Consider the following 21,821-nt stretch of genomic DNA (forward strand, 5'->3'; position numbering starts at 1 on the left):
AAGAAAAATGGTAACTGCTGATGCAAAAAGAGACTAAGACTTATTTATTTATATTCTTTTCATCCACTTGTCAAACATGTATTGGGCATCTGTTTTAGGCTGTGGAAAATTAAATGACATAGTTCCTACTATGAAGAAATCCTCGTTTAGTAGGAGAAAAGGACAAGTAAAGAAAACAGTGGACATGCAGAAGAATTCAATAAGTCAACCTGAAGAGCTAGAGACAGAGAGAGAACTTGAGGGGAGGCGGTTTTGTGTACTGCTACTTGAACTCTATATATGATTAATTCACCAGATTGGGGTGGAGGGTATGGGAAAGGACATATCAGGTAGTAGGAACAGGCTGAGTGGTGACACAGAGATATGAAACTGGATATACACAGCAGTTAAGTTTTGCCATGTAACAAATCATCCCCTCAATTAAACAACAACCGTTATACTTCTGTGGGTTGACTGAGATAAATTTTGCTGATAGCTTCTCCGCCTGGTCTTGTACTTCTAGATGACTAATTTGATTTTTTTTTCTTCTCTTTTCCATCTTTAAAGGGTGTGATGCAGATTTGTCTGTAGGAATTGATCTCTCTACATCCTCAAGGCAAGTTCAACAGAAGCTTCAAGGGTTACTGCCACAAGTCATGCAACATTTGACCTTGCTTTATAACATCAGCTGTGTCGCTTCTGGTGAGATCAATACCAAGTTCCGCTACTTGGTTCCTGACTCAAATGGCCGGCTTATCTTTGACTCAGGCTTTGAGAAGTACAGTGAAGAGATCATTCACAAGTTCTTGGCTAATCAGTTTGCCAAGAGAAACCACATGGACACAGATTTTTTGAAGACCCTGGGAGAAAATGCTCTCCATTTCTCCACTGCTAACGTGAAGGTAATAAATGCTGAGAACACATATTATGGAGCCATGGTGGGACTGAAGGGCTAAGACTTTTGTGACTGAGGCCAAACTGTACTTCACAGGAAAGTTGACATGGAATAGAGGAGAACGATAGGCTTGCTCAGTAAAGACCAACAAGAGATGTGTTCTCTTCAATCAATAGATAAATATATCATGAGTTCTAGATGGTCCTTGTTAAAAGTCAGTGAGGTGCAGATAAAGGATAAAATTCCTGCCCTCAAATTGCTGTAAGCTTAGTGATCCATATTCTTTCATGGCATAAATCGCCCTCAAAACAACCTGAAAGATATTTTAAGATTATTTAGTTCCTTATGGTCAGCACCTTGCACCATCTTTAGTGACAACTAATTGTTCACTACTGCAGTCCATCTCTTCACTTCCTGGTGCCCAGAACTATACACTCACAAAAATCCACAGAGATGAAAGTATCCTTTATGATCTATTAAGAGATGATGTCCCCAAACTTTGAAAGTTACTTTTATATTTTCCTTCAATCATGCATGCAATGGATTTATTTCTTGACTATTATAATTCCTTTTTTTTTTTTTAAAGATTTATTTATTTGTGCATACAGAATTGGGGTACAGGCCAGAAGCTCAGGGGCAGTGAGAGGCTTCACCAGAGACAGAGTGGGGAGCAGAACAGGCAGATCGACGAAGTACGCTGCTGAGGGGAGCAGCGGGCGGGTCAGGAGAGGTCTGTCACACCATGTGGTCACCTCCGGGGCAGGCGGGAATCGAACTCATGCGGAAGTGGCTTTAGCTTCTAACTTAGTGCAGTGCTTTAACCCGCTGCGCCACCAGGGAGGGCCTATAATTCCTTTTTAAAATTAAAATATTCTGCACATGGATAACATTTTAATCGTAGAAACTACATTGTTTGGTATTTTTACATTGATGAAGAAGAATGTGGTAGGAATTTTTGTTTGTGTTTTTAGGTGACCACAGCATTACTTTCTGTTGTTGGTTGGGGGATGCTTGAAGTAACAGTGATTCTATTTTACACGTGTATTTGTTGTAATAAAGTAACAACAAATACACGTGTAAAATAGAATCTAGAGAAAGACTGGATATCTCCGGAAAAGCTAAGCTTAACCTTACACTTTAAGGAATGTGCAACTTACAGTATTTATTTTCTCCATTACCCTCTCTCCCTCCTCCCTGTCTCCTCCACTCCCCTCATAAACAACAGGTACTTTTAGTGTTTACAGATGGATTGGATGATAATTTAGAGAGATTGAAGGAAACATCCACGCTTCTCCGGAGCAAAGGTAAGCACACAGAGTTGCCCAGTGTGCGTGCCACATAAGCTGAGATACTCCTTCAAATTTTCAGGGAACGTCAAATTTTCAAGGCATCAGGCTTGAAAATGCTAACCCCAGTGACTGGAGCGCAGTGCCCACATCTCTGCCTCTTTATATGAAGCAGGGGGGCGTTCATATTGCCATTGTCCCTGGAGCCATTGTCCCTGCCAGCGAAGAAGGGTTATTCTGACAGGGGCACCAAATGCCACTGCTAAGCAAGAAAACAAATCTGGGCAAGCTTGAAAGGGGAGGAAAGAGCGTTTATTTGGGGCTTTTGGGGCCATGGGCTCAAGAAGCCCAGGGGCGATAGCCTGATAAGGTAGTGGAGGGCTTATACACACAAAAGAAGGCGGCTCCTTCACACTCAGACCGGCAATATAGGGCTTCATGTCTGTCCAGCTCTGGTCGAATTTCAGGACTGCAGGGGCTGTTGGTTAAGTGGGCTGTATATGCGCGCATGCGCGACATATGCGCGCATGCGCACTTGAGTGTTGCCCAGAGCCAGGCTTTCAGCAGCCTCCAACTGCTCCTCTGGTGCTGTACCCGGGTGTACTTACCTTTTTGTGTATGTGTATGTGTGGCTTTTGTTTTATATGTTGTTGGCTTTTTTCAAGGGGCATTTAAAGATGCACCTTCCTTGTGGCGGGTGGCATCGGCTCCTTTAGGCTGTGGGGGGCGCACAGATCCCCTTTTCTTATACTCTGGCGTCACTTCCAAAGCCCTTTCTATTGCTCTTCTTCACCCGCTGGTCCCCTAATTCTGACTTCCTTCGCCATGGCCAATGTGGCGGCTGCTACCCTAGAAGCAGTGGAAGAGAGCTGGGAACATCCTGTGTGGGTCCACCGAGCTGCTTAGCTCCCCGCCGGTGGGATTGCAGGAGAGCAGACCCGTTCTTCACGAAGGCTGCCATGAGCTAGTTTTGATTTTAGCCACAAATGCAGTTTGAGGCAAGACAGGTGAAGGACGTGGGAAGGTTGGGGCGATGGGTGAGTGTCTGGAGACTGAGAGGCAGGCCACTCAAAAGACCCACAGGTACATCGCCCCCCTGTTGTTTCGGCAGGACTCTCTGCTCTCTTCCTGGTTGGCCTGGAAGGTGTGACTAAATTAGAAGAGCTCCAGCAGCTGGAATTTGGCAGAGGGTTTACCTATACCCAGCCTCTGAGCATCTCCCTGCCATCCTTCCCGAGAGTCTTACTGAAGCAACTTGTACGTATATTTTTACATACATTTTTATATTGTTCTTGCCTGCGTCTCTTCATTCTGATGATTTTTAAAAACTCGAGGGAATCTTTTTCGTGCGAAACACGAAAATATGAATTGGGATATGGCGTCTGTTTTTCAGGACACAGCTGTAGAAAGGATATGCTGCAACACGTTTGCAAAGTGTTTCGGAGAAGAGGGGGACAGAGGGCCTGACGGGAGACCTGGGAGGAAGGTGAGCACAGGCTGGATGTGGCCGGGACGGGGAGGGGGAGAGAGGGCATGTCAGCGACCTACGTTCAGGCCCTGTGTGATGGCATAACACATCTCTTCTCAACAAACCTTTGCGATTCAATAGTAACTTACAGGTGGGAAATCGAGGCTTAGAGAGGGGATGTCTGTCCACCAATGCCAGTTGTGAAGAGGCTTTGGGGTTTGGACCCCTATATCTGCATTCTCCCCATTTTATCATGCCTCCTTATATTTGCTTGACAAGTACTTTTCACCGCTTTTACCTTTGCGCAGTTTTCTGTTGTCTCCAGAATGTTCACTTGTCCAGCACCTGCTTTCTTTGTGTACTCAGCCCTTCTCTCCTATCTAGCATTCATTCTGCAGCGTGAATGTCTGGGGAGCGATACAGTCACTGGTTTCAAGTAGTGGAACAGTTAGGTCTGTCTCTTAACTCTAGGGCTAAGTGAGAGGAAAATTACAACTGAACTTTTTTTTAAAAATATAATAGTTTATTTTTACATCATTCTGTGCCTTTTTCCATCTCAGTTGTCATCCCCGTGGGCTTCCCATCACCAAATCACGCGTGTGCCATCACCTTAGTCCAGTGCATTTCCCTCCCCTCACTGTTTTTGATCCCATTGTCCACTCCACCCTGGTAAAATGTCTCTGGTGTATAGTTGTTCATTATTATTATTATTTTGTTGCCTAGTCCTTTATACTCCTGCTATGAGTGAAACCATCCGGTAGTTTTTCTTTTCTTTCTGGCTTATTTCGCTCAGCATGATCTTTTCCAGCTCCATCCAAGTTGCTGCAAAAGACATGTGTTTCTCTTTTTTGGTTGCTGAGTAATATTCCATTGTGTATATGTACCACATCTTTTTAATCCACGACTGAACACTTTTTAAAAAAGGTTTATTTATTTATGCATACATCTTAGCACGAGATATTTTCCCCTTGTATTGTTCTTTACTATCAGGCTGAGAATCAGAAATTCAAGTCTGGCGACATCTGGACATAATGTTTTGGCAACTCAAGGACTATGCATCTAAAGCCAAAGATGGGGATGCTTTGAAATTTTGACTTCTCAGCTTTTTCTGTTAGAATGCAATAGTTGGTTTATAGTTTTGTGAGTCACAGATCAACTGTGCTCTCAGATTTGTTTCCCCCATTGGAGGCGGGAGGTTTTATTGTTGCTGATGGAAGTAGGAGGACCTAGAGTTGGGAGTGAGGCGTGTGCCTGAGATCTGGACACGGGGTGAGGGGAGCATTCTGAGCACCTTCATTTTCTTGGGGTTCTATGGCTCCTACTTTAGGGATGGGGAAGAGCACCTTGGGGTGGGGACAATTTGAAGAGGGAGAGTTTAGGGATGACTGAGTGCTCCTGGCCTGAGAGAAAGCTCTGCAACTGGCTGTAGCATCTGCGGGGAAAGTGGGAGGGGGAACTGGGTTGGCTTCTTAGGGAGGGGGCCCCCAAGGGCACCTGGGTGAGCTCTTGAGAATACCTCCTGTTCCCGAGCAGAGTGGGCAGGACCCAAACCCCTTTCCCTCTGGGCTCCTTAAGGAGAAAAAGGTATTCAGGAAATGCCCTGGTGGAGTGATTGCTCAAGGCACAGCCGGGGGCAGGCCTGGTGCCAGGCCTGGCACCAAGGCACAGCTGACATCAAGAGCAGCCTTCGGGCTGAGTGCCCGGGTCACAAGGGCACTCAGGATCACCTGCGCTCGACGACATAGGGGTGAGCATGAGCCCGGCAGCCTCAGCAAACACTTTCTTGAGCTGTCCACTGTGGTACCCATCACGTAATGTCGCTCACGGCGTGGACCTGCTCGGTCAAGGCTGGTTCTGCCCCTTGAGGCATTGCAGGCTTTCAGGCTGGGCTCTCAGAACCTTTGTGGTGTCTGCCAGGAGGATGGGAAGCCCTGGATGCCACCCAGCTGCACTTTCGCTTGAGAGGGTCGACTGACCACAAAATAGGTGACAGCCGTTGGTCTGGTAGGCATGTCCAGGTTCCCTAGACACCGTTAACACACTCTGGGTGTGTAGATCTTGCATATCTTGCATGCGGGGGGAGGCATTCATGGAGCAGGCGCTAGGTGTATGGTGGATGAGCGGGGGCGCTTGCTCGGCTTAGCGGGTCACTCAGCAGCACGCACGCGATGCTCTGCCTGGCAGTGCAGCTGCCACAGTGCAGGCGCTGCGTCTTCCTGGCCCCTCTGGATGCAATGACCTGAAGTGCACCCACTGCTGGGGGACTGGGGCAGCTCCCAGATCTTACGGGCCAGGTTTTAGACTAAATACATCTGGCTGTAAAATGGCAAGCCAAGCTCTTTGAGAGGAAATGGTTTATGTGTTTTGGTATGGAGAGAGAGAGACTAAATAACTGAGTCATGCAACAAACAACAATTTTTCATGCATACTATGGGTGCTAATGTCCTCAGAAGGGAGTGTGCCTGGGGCCTCTCAGTCTGATTCCACCCTCAGAGAACAGGGAGCAAGCCAGCTGCTGCCCCTTGCTTTAGCAGCTGGGAGTGGGAGGAATGGACGAGAGTCCCCGCCCCCAGGCCAGGAAAGAGCTCCTGAGACCTGCTGGTCAAGACTGGAGAGCACCCCATGAGGGGGCAGTCAAGGGGACAGGGTCTCTTGGTTAGCAAAAGGACAAGAAAAGAGCTCCAGGGGACCTCTGGGCACGAGAGACACCCCTGAGGTGCCAGGGCTCGGGGCCCACATACGCTTTAGGACTGGAGCTGAAGACTAAATGGGTTAAACTTTATTGGCTGAAAAGTCAAAGTGGCTGGGCTTGGCCAAGGTCCATTTGTCATTGCTGTTTGTGGGCACCAGGCACTGGAGTCAGTGGTCACGCAGGGCTCGTGACTGACCCCAAGGCAAGTGTCTCAAGGATGCTGTGCCTGCAGCTCCAGTGTGGACTAACTGGTCTGGTCTCAGTCTGTGACTCTTTCTTTTAGGGTCTGCGACTCCCTTTTCTTCCCATACCAGCCAACTTGATAAGCACTGCAAAAACAACTCAGAAGTGGTAAAACAAAAAAATAAAACAAACAAGTCAAGGAAATTTATGGCAGTTGGTGACCGGGTCTAAGGTCCTCAGAGTTGTTTTTTTTTTTTTTAAACTTTTGTTTACCAGCTCATGGGAACTGCAAAATTTTACAAAATTCTTGAGTCCTGTCCTACCCTCGTCTTGGGACCCTTTCTGTTACAGAAACACCTTCCCTACCGATGTTTTGTAAAACAAAATCAAAGACTGTTACAGGGTAGCCCAGAGTGGACTGGGCCGCCTGTCTGTGGGGCCTCACCCGCGCGCTCGCAATTCGGTTATACTGCAGGTACACACAAAAGGGTCAATAACAGGTTTATTTACAAAAGGGGAAAGGAAAAGAAAACAACCCAGGGAAAGAGAGCGGGATACAAAGTCACTAGAATACCTTATGGGTAGGCTGACTGAACACACTGCTGCTTCCTGAGGTAGAGAGGAGAGATGCAGGCGCACCCTATTTATCCCCCAAATGTGCCAGAATTCCTGCTAGCTCCACCCTTGGGTCCTCGCAGTTCTCTCCCTGGTACGGCTGGGAGTTGTAGTTTCCAATCACTGGAGCAGGGGGTAGGGTCCAGAAAGCTGGCATAGGGGGTGGAGTCCATAAGACTCTGCAGAGTTCCTTTACATCCTTCCCCTTCACAAGACCTCTGTAGAGTAACCATTCCCCCTAAACTTCTAATAATAAACTGATCTTGGTTTGGATTTTCACAATAGAATGACTTTCACAATAGAATGCTTTTTGGGGAGAGGAAAAAAAAGTTACATGTCAGCTATGAAGACAAACTGGTATTCAAGTTTTCGCTTTAACACGGACCAAGAATATTTGATTCTGTGTTTTCACCCACTATGCCCAACACTTATCAGATGCTCAATAAAATGTCAGCTCCGCAAGACAATCGATTTATTAGTAACAATGTCTGTTTCCTGTAGTTTTGAGAAATGATAAATTTAGAGCCCAAGTTACTTATGTCAATTCTTTTTGTCTCAGGGAGAGAAAGGTTTTAATGGATTACCTGGGTATTCTGGTGAAGAAGGGGGACATGTAAGTACTGACTCTTGTTTTTTCTTTGAAGGTATGTGGAAAATGGGTCAAATCCCCTCAATACATAGTTGCATTTAAGTCAGGAAGGTTTGTCCTCATCCATGTTATTTAAATTGATTTAAGTCTTTATGTAAACATGACCATTTATGATAACAAATGTCAGTTGAACAAATTTTGTAAGATACAGACTTTTAGAAGGGATCATATGTTGAACTGTGGTCATTTTATTGTTCCAATGAAGCTGAGACTCTCAGAGATGTGGTCACTGTCCAAAGTATACACAGGTAATAGAAACTACTCATTGTGAGCTAAATTCATGTCTTTTGTTACTATTTATAAGGTAGCCATGTTGATAAACAAAATCACAAAAATAAAGTGGAGAGAATCAATGGTTATTTTTATTAGCAGGTCCAGAAATGCAAACATGCTGGAGTTATAGTGTCACGCTCCTTGTCTACATATAACCCTGGTTACATCCCAGGCATGTGCCGGCCAAAGGGCAGTTGACAACCTGGTGGTTGTGGGGCAACATGTGTGTTATAGACAGAGGTGCTAGAGAGGGGACTGGAGCAGTAGGGACCCCCTTTATCACATTATATAAAAGCTAGGGACCCCCTTTATCACATATAAAAACCAATAGGGTGAAGAAGCCCGTCATTTTCAGTTAATTGCAAATTATGGGAAATTACTTTGCCACAGGCTTGGGTGGTGATAGAATTATTTGTGTCTCCATGTGTGTCTATTCCACAGGGGGAAAGGGGTCCCCAAGGTCCTCCTGGATTCCGAGGTGAGGACGGTTGCCCAGGTATGAGAGGACTGAAGGTGAGTGTGACCTTAAGCTGCTTGGAATCCTTGTTTTATGCCAAGTTTGTGGAAAATCTTAATTATTTGGCATAGCAAAATAGCATGTAGCATCTTAGCTCTTCTCTGACTGAGGGTTTCCTGGGATTATTGTCTGAGAAAAGGTATCAAGGACAGATAGTTTACTGAGAGGTGAGCTCAGTAAACACTGGTGGGGGGTAGGATAGTTAGACAGGGAGGAAAGGTGACCTCAAAGACGTGTGCGTTGTCCACTAGATTCCCACTCATCTAATTTCCCACTCACCACAAGCTCTATGATTAGACAGAGCTTGCTTGCTGAGAATCCTGGGAGCTCATATGAAGCATGTACCCCAGTGTTACCCCTCTCGAGGGAGAGAGCTGGGATATCCATGCACCCTCTCCTGTGTGTAGTAGAGCAACTCTGGTCCCAGGGGCAAAAATCTCCAGGAAGAGAGTGGCTTGAGAACACTGAAATTTTAAAGGCTAAAGGGATCATGAATGTGGTCTCCATTTTGAGCGGTTGCACTCAGTGTCTCTCAAGCTTCCAAGATTAAAGAATCTCCTTTAAAGGCCAGAAATTATGTTCTAAAACCTCAGAGTTTTTGCATCAGAGTGGCTCTATTTTATATATTCTACCAAGCTGTTCCTTGACCTAATTGCCCTGTTGTTCCTGGATGCCCTTTCCTGCTTGTCAGGAGAAAATGTGATTGTTACAATATGTGACCAGTCACTGCTTTTTCCTGCTCTCCCCTACTATGTGAGCAGTCAGTTGGGGGTGCAGGTTTCTCAGTCAGGCAAGCGGGGGGGTGGGGAGTAGTAATGAGAGTGCTGCGAAGTCCATTCTGTCACCAGAGAAGAACTCTTCATTTTGATCTAATAATTGCATTTTCTTCAGATTAAGGAATATATGGTTTCCTAGCCAAACATTGGTTGAGAAGTCTCATTCATTCCCAATTCTTTTTCTTTCTTTCTTTCTTTTTTTTTTTTTTTGATTTTAGGGAGTAAGGGGATTTTCAGGAGAGAAGGTAAGTGATCTTCTTCTTTCTAACCTGGAGAACAGTTTCTTGGGGAGCTGACCCACATGGTGCAGCAGACCCCTCCTGTCACATCTGCTGCTCCCCTCAGCAGTGTGTTTCAGTCTGCCTGTTCTCCCCACCCTTTCTCTGGTGACTCCTCTTAACCACCCCCCCACCCCCCATACCTCTGGCCTGTACCACAGTTCTTGTATGCTTGTCTTCTGCTGTCCTGATTTACCCCCTGTGACTGGTGGCACATAGCCCATGAAATTTGAGTCCAAGAGTTTGGTGTGCTCATTTTCATGCACTCATTCAGCTGTAACCTAATCTTGAAACAGGCCTGAACTTTGATTTTTTTCACATGGCCAATAGGAGGGAGGCAGCCACTTCACTTCTGTTGTGAAATACATTTTGTTCTGCTTGTAAAACTGAATTTTTTCCTTTCGAAGTGCTTTATAATAAATTTACATATATCTATTTTTATAAGCATGTATTTAAAGATTTATTTATGTGTGTAGGAACTGGGGTGTAGGGCAGAGGTTCACGGGGTGAGAGGATTCATCAGATAGAGTAAGCACTGGACAGGCAGAGCTACTGAAATACGCTGCTGAGGGGAGCAGCGGGGGAGACAGGAGAGGTCTGCTGCACCATATAAAAAATATATTAATTGTCATTTTGAGATGGTTGGTACAATGAAAGGCTCATGATTTGGAAGTGATGATTTAGTGGATGTGATGTCACCAAGCTGTTGCCAGTTGTTGCTTTTGCCACCTCATTAGTCTCAAATTTTCAGCGCTCTTCTAAAGGTCTGTTTTTTATTTTTTTCATCTGTAAGTCTCCCATAATGCACACACGTGCATGCACGCCAACTCGATTCCTCCTTAACCTCTGATTTCCAGGTTTCCATTAGGCACTTCCATCCAGGCGTACTCGCCACTCTTAAATGAAAAAAGGATCGTCCTTAGCACACTGACTACCAGTGGGAAATAGCTCAGTGAGTCTTGAGAGCCACTAGTTCCCACTACAGATGCTGAAAGAAAGTCTTTCCATCCATTCAAACTTGGAGCTGCTGTTTTTCTTTTTCGCTTTCCCTTTAGCATCCAAAAGTGTTGAGGGAAACAGTACATAATGCTGATGACTATGGAAATAATCATTGTGTTTTAATAGTTGAATGCTAGATGTAAGTGTTGATTTGGAAGGTCTAGATTCTTCTGTTAACTGACCAAAAATATCAGCAAGGCAAGTAATGTCCATGCGGTATAACCAGAACACTGCTCCCTTGTCTCTGACAGTCTCATTGTCCTATGGTCCACAGGGCATCCCCGGTGAGGCAGGTCTTGACGGCTCGCAAGGAGAGCAGGTACAGAGAGTCCTCATACTGTGCTTTTCACTCCTCTCCTCATTGAACATTTATAATGTTGATTTCTACTTTACATGGTTTATTTAGAGATCTAAAAATGCATACTCAACAATGTTTAATCTATCACAAAAATAATAAAGACCCCAGAAACTTAGTTTTTTAATCATTCTCCTCTCATATGTTATTATATAGTATTTATTTCTGCCCTTTTGGGGGGTTAAATTCTACCATGTAGACACTGTAATTGTTGTATTCAGTCATACTAGCTTTTCCCTCATATTACAATCACTGGTTACTTGAAAAGAAACACGAGATCTTGTTTCTTTTGCCTAAGATACAATGCCCGTGGTTTTTAGTTCTCTGAAATTTATTTTATATTTTTCTTGAAAAACAGTTTTGGGTAACAAATGTTTAAGTAATTTGAAAATATAATTTCATATTCTTCTGGCTTCTATTGTCTTCTTTTTTTCGTTATTGATGTTAAGATGTGATCAGTTAACATTACTGCTCCTTTGTCAGCAGTCTTTAAAAAAACATCAGTCTGCTTAAACACTTTCTTGTTTTCAGTCTCTTGCAGCTGCAGTAGGAAATATCTAGGTGTGGATTTCTTTTTATTTCACCTATCTTTGATTGTTAGGCTTTTAAATCTCAGTATTTGTGCCTTCTGTCAGTTTTGGAAAATTCTTAGCAAGTTAATCATTTTGGAATTTTTAATCTTTCCTATATCCTCTGTTATCTACGGCAGTTTGAATAAAAGCTGCTACTTTCTCACTCTTTCCTCAGTTCTTTTTACCTGTCTTTCATTTTCTTTGTCTTTGTGTTTCTGCATTGCACTCTGAATATTGTCTTCAGTTGCCAGTCTGCTAATCCTTAGGTATCATGTGTTCAGTATGCAGTTTAACCTGCTAATTGTTTTTATTTCATTTATTCTCAATTTCACTTCAAGAAGTTCTACTTGATTCTTTCTCCAGTCTGCTTGGTCTTTTTTTTTGCTTGATTTGTAATCTTTTTTTTTTTTTTAACTTATCTAAATATATTAATTGTAATAATTTTATTTTCAGTTATGTGAATTCCATTCATGAAGTCATTGCAAGTTAGATTTCATTGCCCACTGTCTTTTCTTGGGGTATTTTTCAGGGCATCTATTCTGTTGCATGGTTAGAAATAGAATGTGAAAGAAATTTTCTGCTCTTGACTAGAATGTGAAACTACATGAAAAAATTTTCTGGTGGAAGTACTGTACATAACCAAGGTTCTTACTATACTTATCTCTCTTTCTCTAGGGTAATCGTGGTGTCCCAGGGTCATCTGGAGAAAAAGGAAACAGGGGAAATCGGGTAAAGAATGAGAAATGGCTCATGCTTCTACTTCATAAACTGATGTGACAGTTTATTTATAAGTCCTAAATTAGGAGTTAAGGACAGTACATATTAAAGGGGTCTTTGGGGGGCAGAGGAGTGGTCTGGGAAGGACACTTCTTGACTGAGAAGTGAAGGATGTGGTTAAAAGCCTTGGGTGGAAGATGAAGTCCTTGGAGACAGAGCCGGGAAAAGCTTTTGTAACAGACAAAGGCTGAGGGACTTGGTTCACATTGCTCATTTCCCGTCACTGCCGGTAGTCAGGCCTTCATTACGGCTGCAAATGTCCCTTCTGCCCTTTCTGCTGAGCAGTCAGATACTATGGAAGTTCCTAGGCGAGGAAGACACATGTTCAAAGCTACAGGTTTGGCAGATGACTCCTGAAGCCAGTGTCTGAGTCAAAGAGGGAAAAGAAATTGGGCAAATCATAGTAGCAGCCATAAGCCACGCTCTGTACTCAGCATTTTAATTCTGATCCGATTTAATGCCTTTACATCTGTTTCACAAATGAGAAAATTGCAACTTCAAAGACATTTTCCTAACTAGTGAATTAAGCAGCAAGAATGGAATTGAGAATGAACCCCCTCTCACCATCCTGCGAGGTGAAAGGAAGGTTAAGGAGAAGGCTCCAGTGACATCATGAGGAGACTTCTTTGGGAGCCTGGAAAACATCATTTCTCACGAGTCTGAGAGCCCTATCTCAGAGGAGTCCCCCTTCACTGCTCTTAGATGTGGGGCATACACCCCCCCCTGAGAGGCGGGTACATGACATCAGCTGAGGTGGGATTCTTTGATGATCGGTTTTAAGACATCGCCATTTGCTTATCATTTTTGGTCCTTTGTAGCAGTCAGGAGCTCCTAAAGAATTTTTCTCCCTTTTCTCCACTTTTCCATGAACTCTTGCCCTGTTCATGCTACTTATGGCCTTGGTGGAGGAAGTTTTTTCTCCCCTTACATGTGTCTCTAGGTGGGAGCATCAGGGAGGAGTAGATTTGATGGTGGGGTGACCTGGTTCCGACTTCCTGCACCTCACGTCCCTTATATGCAAATAGGATAATTCCTGAGTCATGAAGGTTAAATGAGGTCATGCATTCCTCTGACCAAGCATATCACAGCTTTTCAGTCAAAAGTAGGTTCTTTTCTGTGTCCCAAATTTCTGCGGCACAAGTGCTTTAAAATTCAAATGCTGGGACCTCGCTGGTGGCGCAATGGGTTGCGCTAAACTATTTTTTAAAAAAAGATTTATTTATTTGTGCTTACAGAACTGGGGTACAGGTCAGAGGTGCAGTGGGTGAGAGGGTTCACCAGAGACAGTGTGGGGAGCAGAACAGGCAGGTGGACTGAAATACACTGCTGAGGGGAGCAGCAGGTGGGTCAGGAGAGGTCTGCTGGGCCGTGTGGGTCAGCTCCCTGGCCGGGGATCAAACTCGTGCTCCAGTGGCTTCGGAGAGCTTCCTAATGCTGCACTTTAAACTGTTGCACCACCAGGGAGAGCCCGCTAAACTATTTTTTTAATTTGGTGTTTTTCTCATGTAATGTTCTCTTCCCTTTAGGTAATAGACAGTTTTTAAAAGTAGCTTTTTTTTTTTTTGGTTTGTGTGTGTCATTTAAGGGCTTGAGAGGATGGCCGGGACCACCTGGAGATCATGGGGAGCCTGGACTGAGGGGCGATCCTGTGAGTGTGTGGTTGAGGGATTTCTGGAGTTTTATCAGGAACTTGCGAACTGTTCGCTGTAGCATGGGAAGCAGAAAGCAACTGATCACTACTGAGGCATCTGCTCAGTCTCTCTCAGTATTGCAACAAGTAAGAGATCTGTGTGAGAACTTAGAGAAAACTTGGGTGCTTCAAAAGTTTGCAACTTTAATTGTAGGATATTTTGGCAAAGAAAATTGGATTTTCTCTCTCTCTCTCTCTCTCTCTCCCTCCCTTCCTCCTTCCCTCCCCCCCTCTCTTTCTTTCTAAACATCATTCATTTTGTCATTCCTTTCTTTACTATCCATTTGAGATAAGCAATCTTTTATTTTCTCAGGGGAATCCTGGAATTGATAGTTACATCCGAGGTCCTAAAGGAGAAAAAGGAAGGCGTGGACACCAGGTAAGATGGTCTCTGTCTCGGAGAGACTGGTAATGTGGAAACAGATGCTCACGGGTGCCAAGGAGGTGGGCTCGAGAGCAGGCTCTGTGGGAGCCCTGGTCCAGAGAGGCAGGAGTGCCAAGCCCTAGCTTCTCCCTCCTCTTGCACCAGACTCAGTGAGACCCGAGCTCTTTCCGGTTTTAAAATCCTCCCGTTTTATAATGGTTTCTTGATTTGAAAGCAGGTTAGGGCCATTACGCCCAGCTTGCTTTTCATCACTGCCACTGTCTCACATTTGTGTGTGACTTTGACACAATCGTAGGACATTGCTTCTTTCCCCCATATTGGATTAGGTGTTATCCATTTTATAGGTTCAGATCCTGAATAAAATTCAGTGTGTAACAATATGATCGTTGCAGTCATGGTGACTGTGTGGGAATCTCTCACAGTGTTGCTTTGGTTGCCTTGGACAGACTCCAGAGGGTTCCCTTTGGTAAGCTGAGGTCAGAAAGCCCTGTGAATTGCCACAAAGTCCGCTGCAGGGTTGAGCTAAGAGAACAAGAGGTCAGCAACCATTAACTCAGTTGAATTCTATTTTTATCATCTGTGTGGTGGGAAGAGTAGAGAAGTTATTCCAAAATTTTCATGAGCTTGCTGACCTGGAAGAAAGGCCACACTCTCTGTATACCCTGAGCTCTGGTTTCAAAGTTTGCTTGTGGCTTTACTCCAGGGGAAGAACTCAGGCCACTGGATGGACTGTCCAGTGCTGTGCCCGTTACCAGTCTCATGCTTACCGCTTTCTCCACACTTGATGTTCATAGCCTCGAATGTCAGGTCCCCAAGTGTGTGCAAATAGAATTTGTCACCTGAGGAGATGCCATGGATTATTATATTTGTGTTCCTATATGTGGGTTCTATTTCTGTTCGGTGCTCAAAAAAGGGTGTGGAATATTCTGGAAATAGATTTGGATAACATAGAAGCCACTCCATACGCTTGCCACTGGTGGAGGCTGAAATTCTAGACTAGGTGCTATGAAAAGATTGCCCTCGAGGTGGCAGCATTTCCTTGCTATTAGTTCTGAGTTGGCGGGAAAGAGCCAATAAGATGTTGCAATTTGTATGGAGAAGGAGCCCTGATGAACAGAGAAACGTGACTAAATAACTAGCACCTCATACCTCAGGAAGGAGTGGGAAACTGTTAAAGCTGTGGTAATTCCCCGGGGGGAAAAAGAAAACCAACACGGCATTTTTGAGAAAGCAACCAGGAAACATACTGTACACATCAGTGAGGACTGTTGCTTTTTGTTTTTAATATTCAGGTTGCAGAAAGCCTGACTAGCTGTGTTTAGCTAAGAAGCGTCTTCCATACCCTAGAGATAGGGTTGGGCTCACCTGCTCTGTGGTGCACATGTTGTCCCCAAGGCCCAGTCCTTTCCCTCAGAGATGCCATTCTCAGTCAGGCAGGCAGGTGTGGAGAATAAATTCAGAGGTGTTTACACTTCTAAACCAGTCTTCCCTTTACCGCTTACTTCGCAGGGACGTTCCGGTTTTGATGGACTTCAGAGGGAAGCTGGAAATGTTGGCCCTCGGGTAGGTATGATCACTCTCGGGATGAGCTTCCCCTGCTCTCATGAATAAGCTAGGTAGGAGGACTGGGATGAAAATTCGCTTGTTTCATTGTCTTACAGTCTCTGTTTCCCTTCTATTCTTAGGGGTCAAGAGGAAGGCGAGGTCTGCCGGGGATGAAGGTTAGTGCTTCCTGAAAGGCTTCTTGTTCCACATATACAGTTACGGTATAGTTCCTTTATAGTTCCTGGTTGGGCAGCCAGGTTTGCAGGAGGGTCACCGCGAGGTTTCTGTGGGACCCTTCCCAGGAAGAAGCAAAAGTTTATACGCTGCTGCTTCTGCTCCTTCTCCAGCCCATTGTAATAGTTCGCTTAGACTGAAAAGAAGCTAATACTTCAAGAGAAAGGCTTTCACCTCTAAAATAATGACTTTTCCACTAAAATGAGCAGGAACGTGTTGGGTGCATAGGGAATCTCATAGTCACTAAATGAAGGAGAAATTTGAATTCTTCCAAGTATGAAGGAAATGTGGGGTGGGGGTGTATTTCTGTGAATATAATTGTTCATTTGTACAAAATGAAATGAAATGAATCATATTTTACAAAGCATTTAACACCCGTCACTGTGCTAGATGTTTATATCACCTCATATATGTAAATATTCCTAAACCTCAGGAATTTTGAGCATCATTGGTGATTATTATATTTTTATATTTTTAATATTTTTATATTTTTAATAGGAAATGCAGACTTAAGAGTAAAACTACATAAGACTATCAGTTGATGGAGACAGGATTCAAATCCAGTGGTGATGCTGTTTTTGGAAGTTTTCGTACAAATGAACGGTTATATTCATTATAGAGGTGTCCCTCTGACATACTCTGGTCATACTCTGCTGATATATTTTTCTAGCATCTCATGATTTAGGGATGGAGGAAAAGTCCTATGACTTCAACCCAGAGGTGGTGCCAAGGCAGGTTATTGAGAAATTCCAAGCCTCAAAAATCTAATCAAGTTTTGACACCAAGTGAAATTTTTCCCATAAAAGTGTTGAAATCAATTCTGAAGCAGTTTTTTATATCATTAATTCAGTTTTAACACCTGTGAAATAAACAATGCTTTGAGTTATTTCTTATCTTTTTTGGTTTTATCCCAAAAGTGGCAGAAAGAAAAAAACTCAAGTTGACTAGATTATGTTTGGAGAAATTGAATGGTTCTAGGAAGAGGAGGGAATTTCCTAGTCTCGAGTTGTTTAATTCTATTTTGTTTAATTCTATTTTGTTTAGAACAGAGGTAAGATCATACATGTTTAAAGTCAAATTGACTAGCGAAACTATAATGGAAAATACTTTCCTCTCCACCTTCCCTGCTCCTGACTCCAGGCCTTTCTGGAGTCTTCCCTCACTTTTGTGTCCTTGGGCTACTACTCTGGCACGGTTAACATCTTCACAACCAATGAGGTAGCTTTATGATTTCTTGGTTTTCAGTTTGAGATGTTTTCTATTGATCTTACTATGTGTTATAAAGATTTTTAAAATCTGTCCTCCTTTTTCCATACACTTTTACCCAACTTATCCTTGCAATACACTTATTTTCTCCACTTTGGGCTAAATCAGTTCTTTTATTCATATGATGAGGGATTAATGTCACTTACAGCCTTGACACTGGTTCTTCCCGAGTCGGCCTTTCTCCCTGTTTGCTGTGTGTTTTATGTGCTGACTTCTAGGCCATCACGACATTCTTCGAAAGAGTTTAAGTGTTATTTCCCCTGGATTCCTCCTGAGTCTGCTGTTCTTCTCTAGCCAGACTGATAGTTTTCTGGAATTCTGCACAGATGCCACTAGCAGAGATTTTGAAACAGCAGCTTCTCACTTTGGGAACAGAGAAAAATGTGTGTAAACTGCCATCTTTAACAGGAACTCTCTCCGTAATTAATACAATGTGATCTTGATGAATCCCTATAGTTGCTGTCTCTTTATTTATTCCTTGACTTTTTTTTTTTTTTTAATGAAAGATGCAGTCATTTGCAGACTCCAGGTAAACTGGCTCTGTCTAGCAGGCCAGCAGTTCACTAGTTCACCCCCACTTAGGAGAACTGGTTGTATAGGCATGGTCATATGTTCTGGTTTTGGGGGGAGGGTAAAGTCTATGTAATATAAAATTGACCATTGTAGCTATGGGTGGTTATATAGTTCAGTGGCATTAAGCCTTTTTGCACATGCTGTACAATCATTATCACTATTCTAGCTTATAAACAGTATTAAACAATGTTACTGTCTGTTGTCTCCACGATGTAATTACATCCCCATGACTAATTTATTTCACATGTTAAAGTTTGTATCTCATGATATCTCCACCCATTTTGCCCATCTTTCTCCTTTCTGGCAGCCACCAGTTTGTTCTCTGTACCATGAGCTTTGTTTCATTGGTTCTTTACTTGTTTTACTTTTCATGTTCTGCAGAAATGTGAAATCATATGTGCTTTGTCTTTTTCTGTCTGACTTATTTCACTGAGCACAATGGCCTTAAAGTTTTATTTGTGCAGTTGCAATTGACAAGGTCTCCTTTTTATGGCTGTGTAAATACTCCATTGTATGTCTATACCCACATGTATATATAGGGGCTTAGGTTGTTTCCATATTAGATATTGTAAATAATGCTGCAGTAAACACAGGGACACTTGTCTTTTTAAAAGAATTATTATTCTTCAGTTAAATAATGGAATTATAATTGCTGAATCATGCAGTACTATATTTTTTTTGGAGGCTCCTCCATATAGTTTTCCAGTGTCTGTGCCCACCCATCATTCTTCCTCTGTTCCTGAGGGCTCCCCTTTCTCTGTACCAACACTTGTTTCTTATCTTTGTACATAGTCACTCTGAAGGTGTGGTGTGACACCTGGTGTGATACCTCCTTGGGGTTTCAGTGTGCAGCTCCTCATTTACATTCTCTAACTTGCTAAAGATTAATCCATTAGGAGCAAAGTGCTGAATTCTCATATATGGTGTGCCTTGGTCTTTGGGAATATACAACTCAGTAATGTCTATAAAATTAGCTACGCTGGCATTTGTAAGATGCATAATAAAATGAACTTCTAGATAAGATTTTTTCATGAAAGTGCTACTATGGCCAAAAAAAAAAAAATCAGCATGTAAAATATTTCAACACTTCATGAATATGATATACAAATTAGACAACATTTCACCACCTGTTAACAAATTTCCAGCTGCATGTCTTTCCAAGTTTGGGTCACGTTTGTAAATCTAGAGATCAGTGCCTGCTTGAAATGTATAAAATAAACCTCTGCTGAAGGCAGAACAGGAAGACTTGCACCCAACTCGCATTCCCGTGTCTTCCTCGTGCCTGCTCCCGTTTTTTCCCCTTTCCCCCCCTTTTCTAGGAATCTCTGCTCACTGACGCCACTCCCTCCTTGAGACCCTGCCTGTTCTGCTCCCCAATAATCCGTGATCAGGGACAAAGAGTCTCTGACAGATCAGTTATTTTTAAGTAATTAATCTTTAACTGAGATGATATTGGGGTACCCCATCAGGTATGACCGCCATAGTGCACCCATCACTGACCTACCACCAAGGACCATTGTACTTCCTTCCCTTCCTCATCTCAGCACTTTAGTTCTGAACTCAGCTATCAAGGGCTAGTTTTTCAGCTTGCCTTTATCTGACTGGTAATTCAGTTATTTTGTATTGCACATATTAGTGACACTATCTGCTTCTTGGAAAAGCCGAATAATGTAACTGTAATGATTATTACAAGTGCTTTCCATTTCTTCGAATAGTTTAAAAATACTTAAGAAGCACAAGTGATTAATCTAGCTATGTATTAAGTCTGACTGAGCTCAAGGGTTTTTCCCCACTATTTGCAAATCTATGATAATCAGTAACCAAGCCAACATGTGAGCAACATGAGAAAGAAAACAGAATAATTCACCAAATGGGCTTTCTCAATCTTGAAGGTATATCTCTTATGAAGGTACTCATTTGAGAGGAAAATTAAATGAACTATCAGATGAATCATTTTAACAGCTTACCATTTGCCTTGAGAGCTAGCTTCATGCTGGAAGATCTCAGTGGTGAAGGCCAGTTTTCTATGTCCATGTCCCGGAGTGTCACACTTGTGATGTTCAACATCGTGAGCTTCCTTGAATGGGATTAGTGTCCTTAGTACCAGTGAACATTTAACCTGAAGCCCTTATAAGGAGTGGGTGGACTTTTAAAAGTGGTTGTTGTGTAAAGTAGGAGTTTAGATTACTTAAACGAAGTGTTTTTTGCTTGCATTGTTAGGTGAGATATTGGAAGGAGAGGCAGAAAGGCTGAGAAAGACACTAGTGATCTGGTTTGAAGTTTTACAAATTTTCTTCTTATTTCCTCTTTAACTCCATATCCTAAGAGGACTGAACGCAGAAGGCTGAATCTTTGCATTCTCATGACTTTCAGGTGACATCTTGCATGGAACACCCTTCAACTGGAACACTAAAGATGCTTGGTGAACTCACTGAGTTTTATTCATCTTGACAGGGTATACGTGGAGAATCGGGTGCATGGGGTCCTCCAGGAGAGCATGGGTATCCAGGCTCACAGGTTGTATCAATAAACTTGTTTTTAGTGCCAAAGGATATTTGTTTGAAATTTTAGATTGAGTTCTTTGGTAAGAATTTAGTATAGGCCCTCCCTGAGGGCGCAGCGGGTTGGAGCGCCGCACGGCGAAACTTAGCCAAGCCACGGCCGCTTCAGCAGAGTTCAGTCCCCGCCCTGGAGGTGACCCACATGGCGCGGCAGACCTCTCCTGACCTGCCCGCTGCTCAGCAGCGTACTTTGCAACCTGCCTGTTCTGCTCCCCACTCCATTTCTGGTGCATCCTCTCGCTGCCCCTGCACATCTGGCCTGTACCCCAGTTCTGTATGCACAAATAAATAAAATCTTAAAAAAAAAGAATTTAATATAAATCATAATGGCCTTGGGTATGTCTTTTTCAGGACCTCCCAGAACGAGTTATGTAGCCCCTCTCCTGGGAAGATCAAACACCAGTAAATAATGTTTTGTGAGCACCTACCGTGTCCTGGGTACAACCCTGAGCATTTAGACTAACTCATTTAACCATTCAATGGGGTTAAATCCTCATTCACCAGGGGAGAAATGGAGGGCATGTAGAAGTTAGGTAAATTGGTCAGGCTCACACAGCAAGCACATTTTAAAGATCGACTTCAAACCCAGGCAAAGTAGTAATAAAATCAATGCATTTAATCATTGTCTTTGAAGCTGCCAATTCAAATGATTTAAATAGTATTTCATTCACTAAAATTGTACTCAGTTTGTCAGGAAAAGTCAGCAAAGCACGGGGGTTCTCTGCTCACAGGTCTAGGGTGTTCAGCTTGTTAAAGTGAGGGCCCATGGACTTCAGTTCAGGGGGTTTAGACTATTCAGTGATAACTGGAAATTTAAACTTTCAACTAGTTTTTGGAATCTTATGAACATAACTCAAATCTGTCATTTTGCAAACCCTTCTGAAACCACTGTATTCATCTTTTTTTTTCCCTAAAGATTTATTTATTTATGCATACAGAACTGGGGTACAGGCCAGAGGTGCAGGGGCAGTGGAAAGATTCACCAGAGACAGAGTGGGGAGCAGAACAGGCCGAATGACGAAGTACTCTGCTGAGGGGAGCAGCGGGCAGGTTAGGAGAGATCTGCTGTGCCATGTGGGTCACCTCTGGGGTGGGGATCTCATGCTGAAGTGGCTTTAGCTTCTCAGTGCTGTGCTTTAACCTGCTGCACCACAAGGGAGGGCCCTCATCTTTCTTTTAAAAGTTTTAATTGTTTCCAAGGATTTCTGGGAAAAGGAAAGACTTAAAACAAACAAACAAACAAACAAAAAAAA

General features: G+C 43.3%; 1 protein-coding gene across 1 annotated transcript in view; it reads left to right on the plus strand.

The window, feature by feature from the left end:
- LOC101627429 (collagen alpha-4(VI) chain-like) overlaps positions 1-21,821 on the plus strand; it is a 66,112-nt gene that overhangs the window by 11,885 nt on the left and 32,406 nt on the right. The window contains exons 8-21 of the mRNA XM_012732075.1: positions 547-881; positions 2,100-2,178; positions 3,272-3,417; positions 3,554-3,646; positions 7,678-7,731; positions 8,482-8,553; positions 9,552-9,578; positions 10,885-10,929; positions 12,213-12,266; positions 13,900-13,962; positions 14,318-14,383; positions 15,899-15,952; positions 16,075-16,110; positions 20,462-20,524. Of these exons, the coding sequence (XP_012587529.1) occupies positions 547-881; positions 2,100-2,178; positions 3,272-3,417; positions 3,554-3,646; positions 7,678-7,731; positions 8,482-8,553; positions 9,552-9,578; positions 10,885-10,929; positions 12,213-12,266; positions 13,900-13,962; positions 14,318-14,383; positions 15,899-15,952; positions 16,075-16,110; positions 20,462-20,524 (1,187 nt within the window). The remainder of the gene's footprint in view (positions 1-546; positions 882-2,099; positions 2,179-3,271; positions 3,418-3,553; positions 3,647-7,677; positions 7,732-8,481; positions 8,554-9,551; positions 9,579-10,884; positions 10,930-12,212; positions 12,267-13,899; positions 13,963-14,317; positions 14,384-15,898; positions 15,953-16,074; positions 16,111-20,461; positions 20,525-21,821) is intronic.

Source organism: Condylura cristata, unplaced genomic scaffold (assembly GCF_000260355.1).
Source record: "Condylura cristata isolate star-nosed mole 26May11 unplaced genomic scaffold, ConCri1.0 scaffold00033, whole genome shotgun sequence".
Classification (NCBI taxonomy): domain Eukaryota; kingdom Metazoa; phylum Chordata; class Mammalia; order Eulipotyphla; family Talpidae; genus Condylura; species Condylura cristata.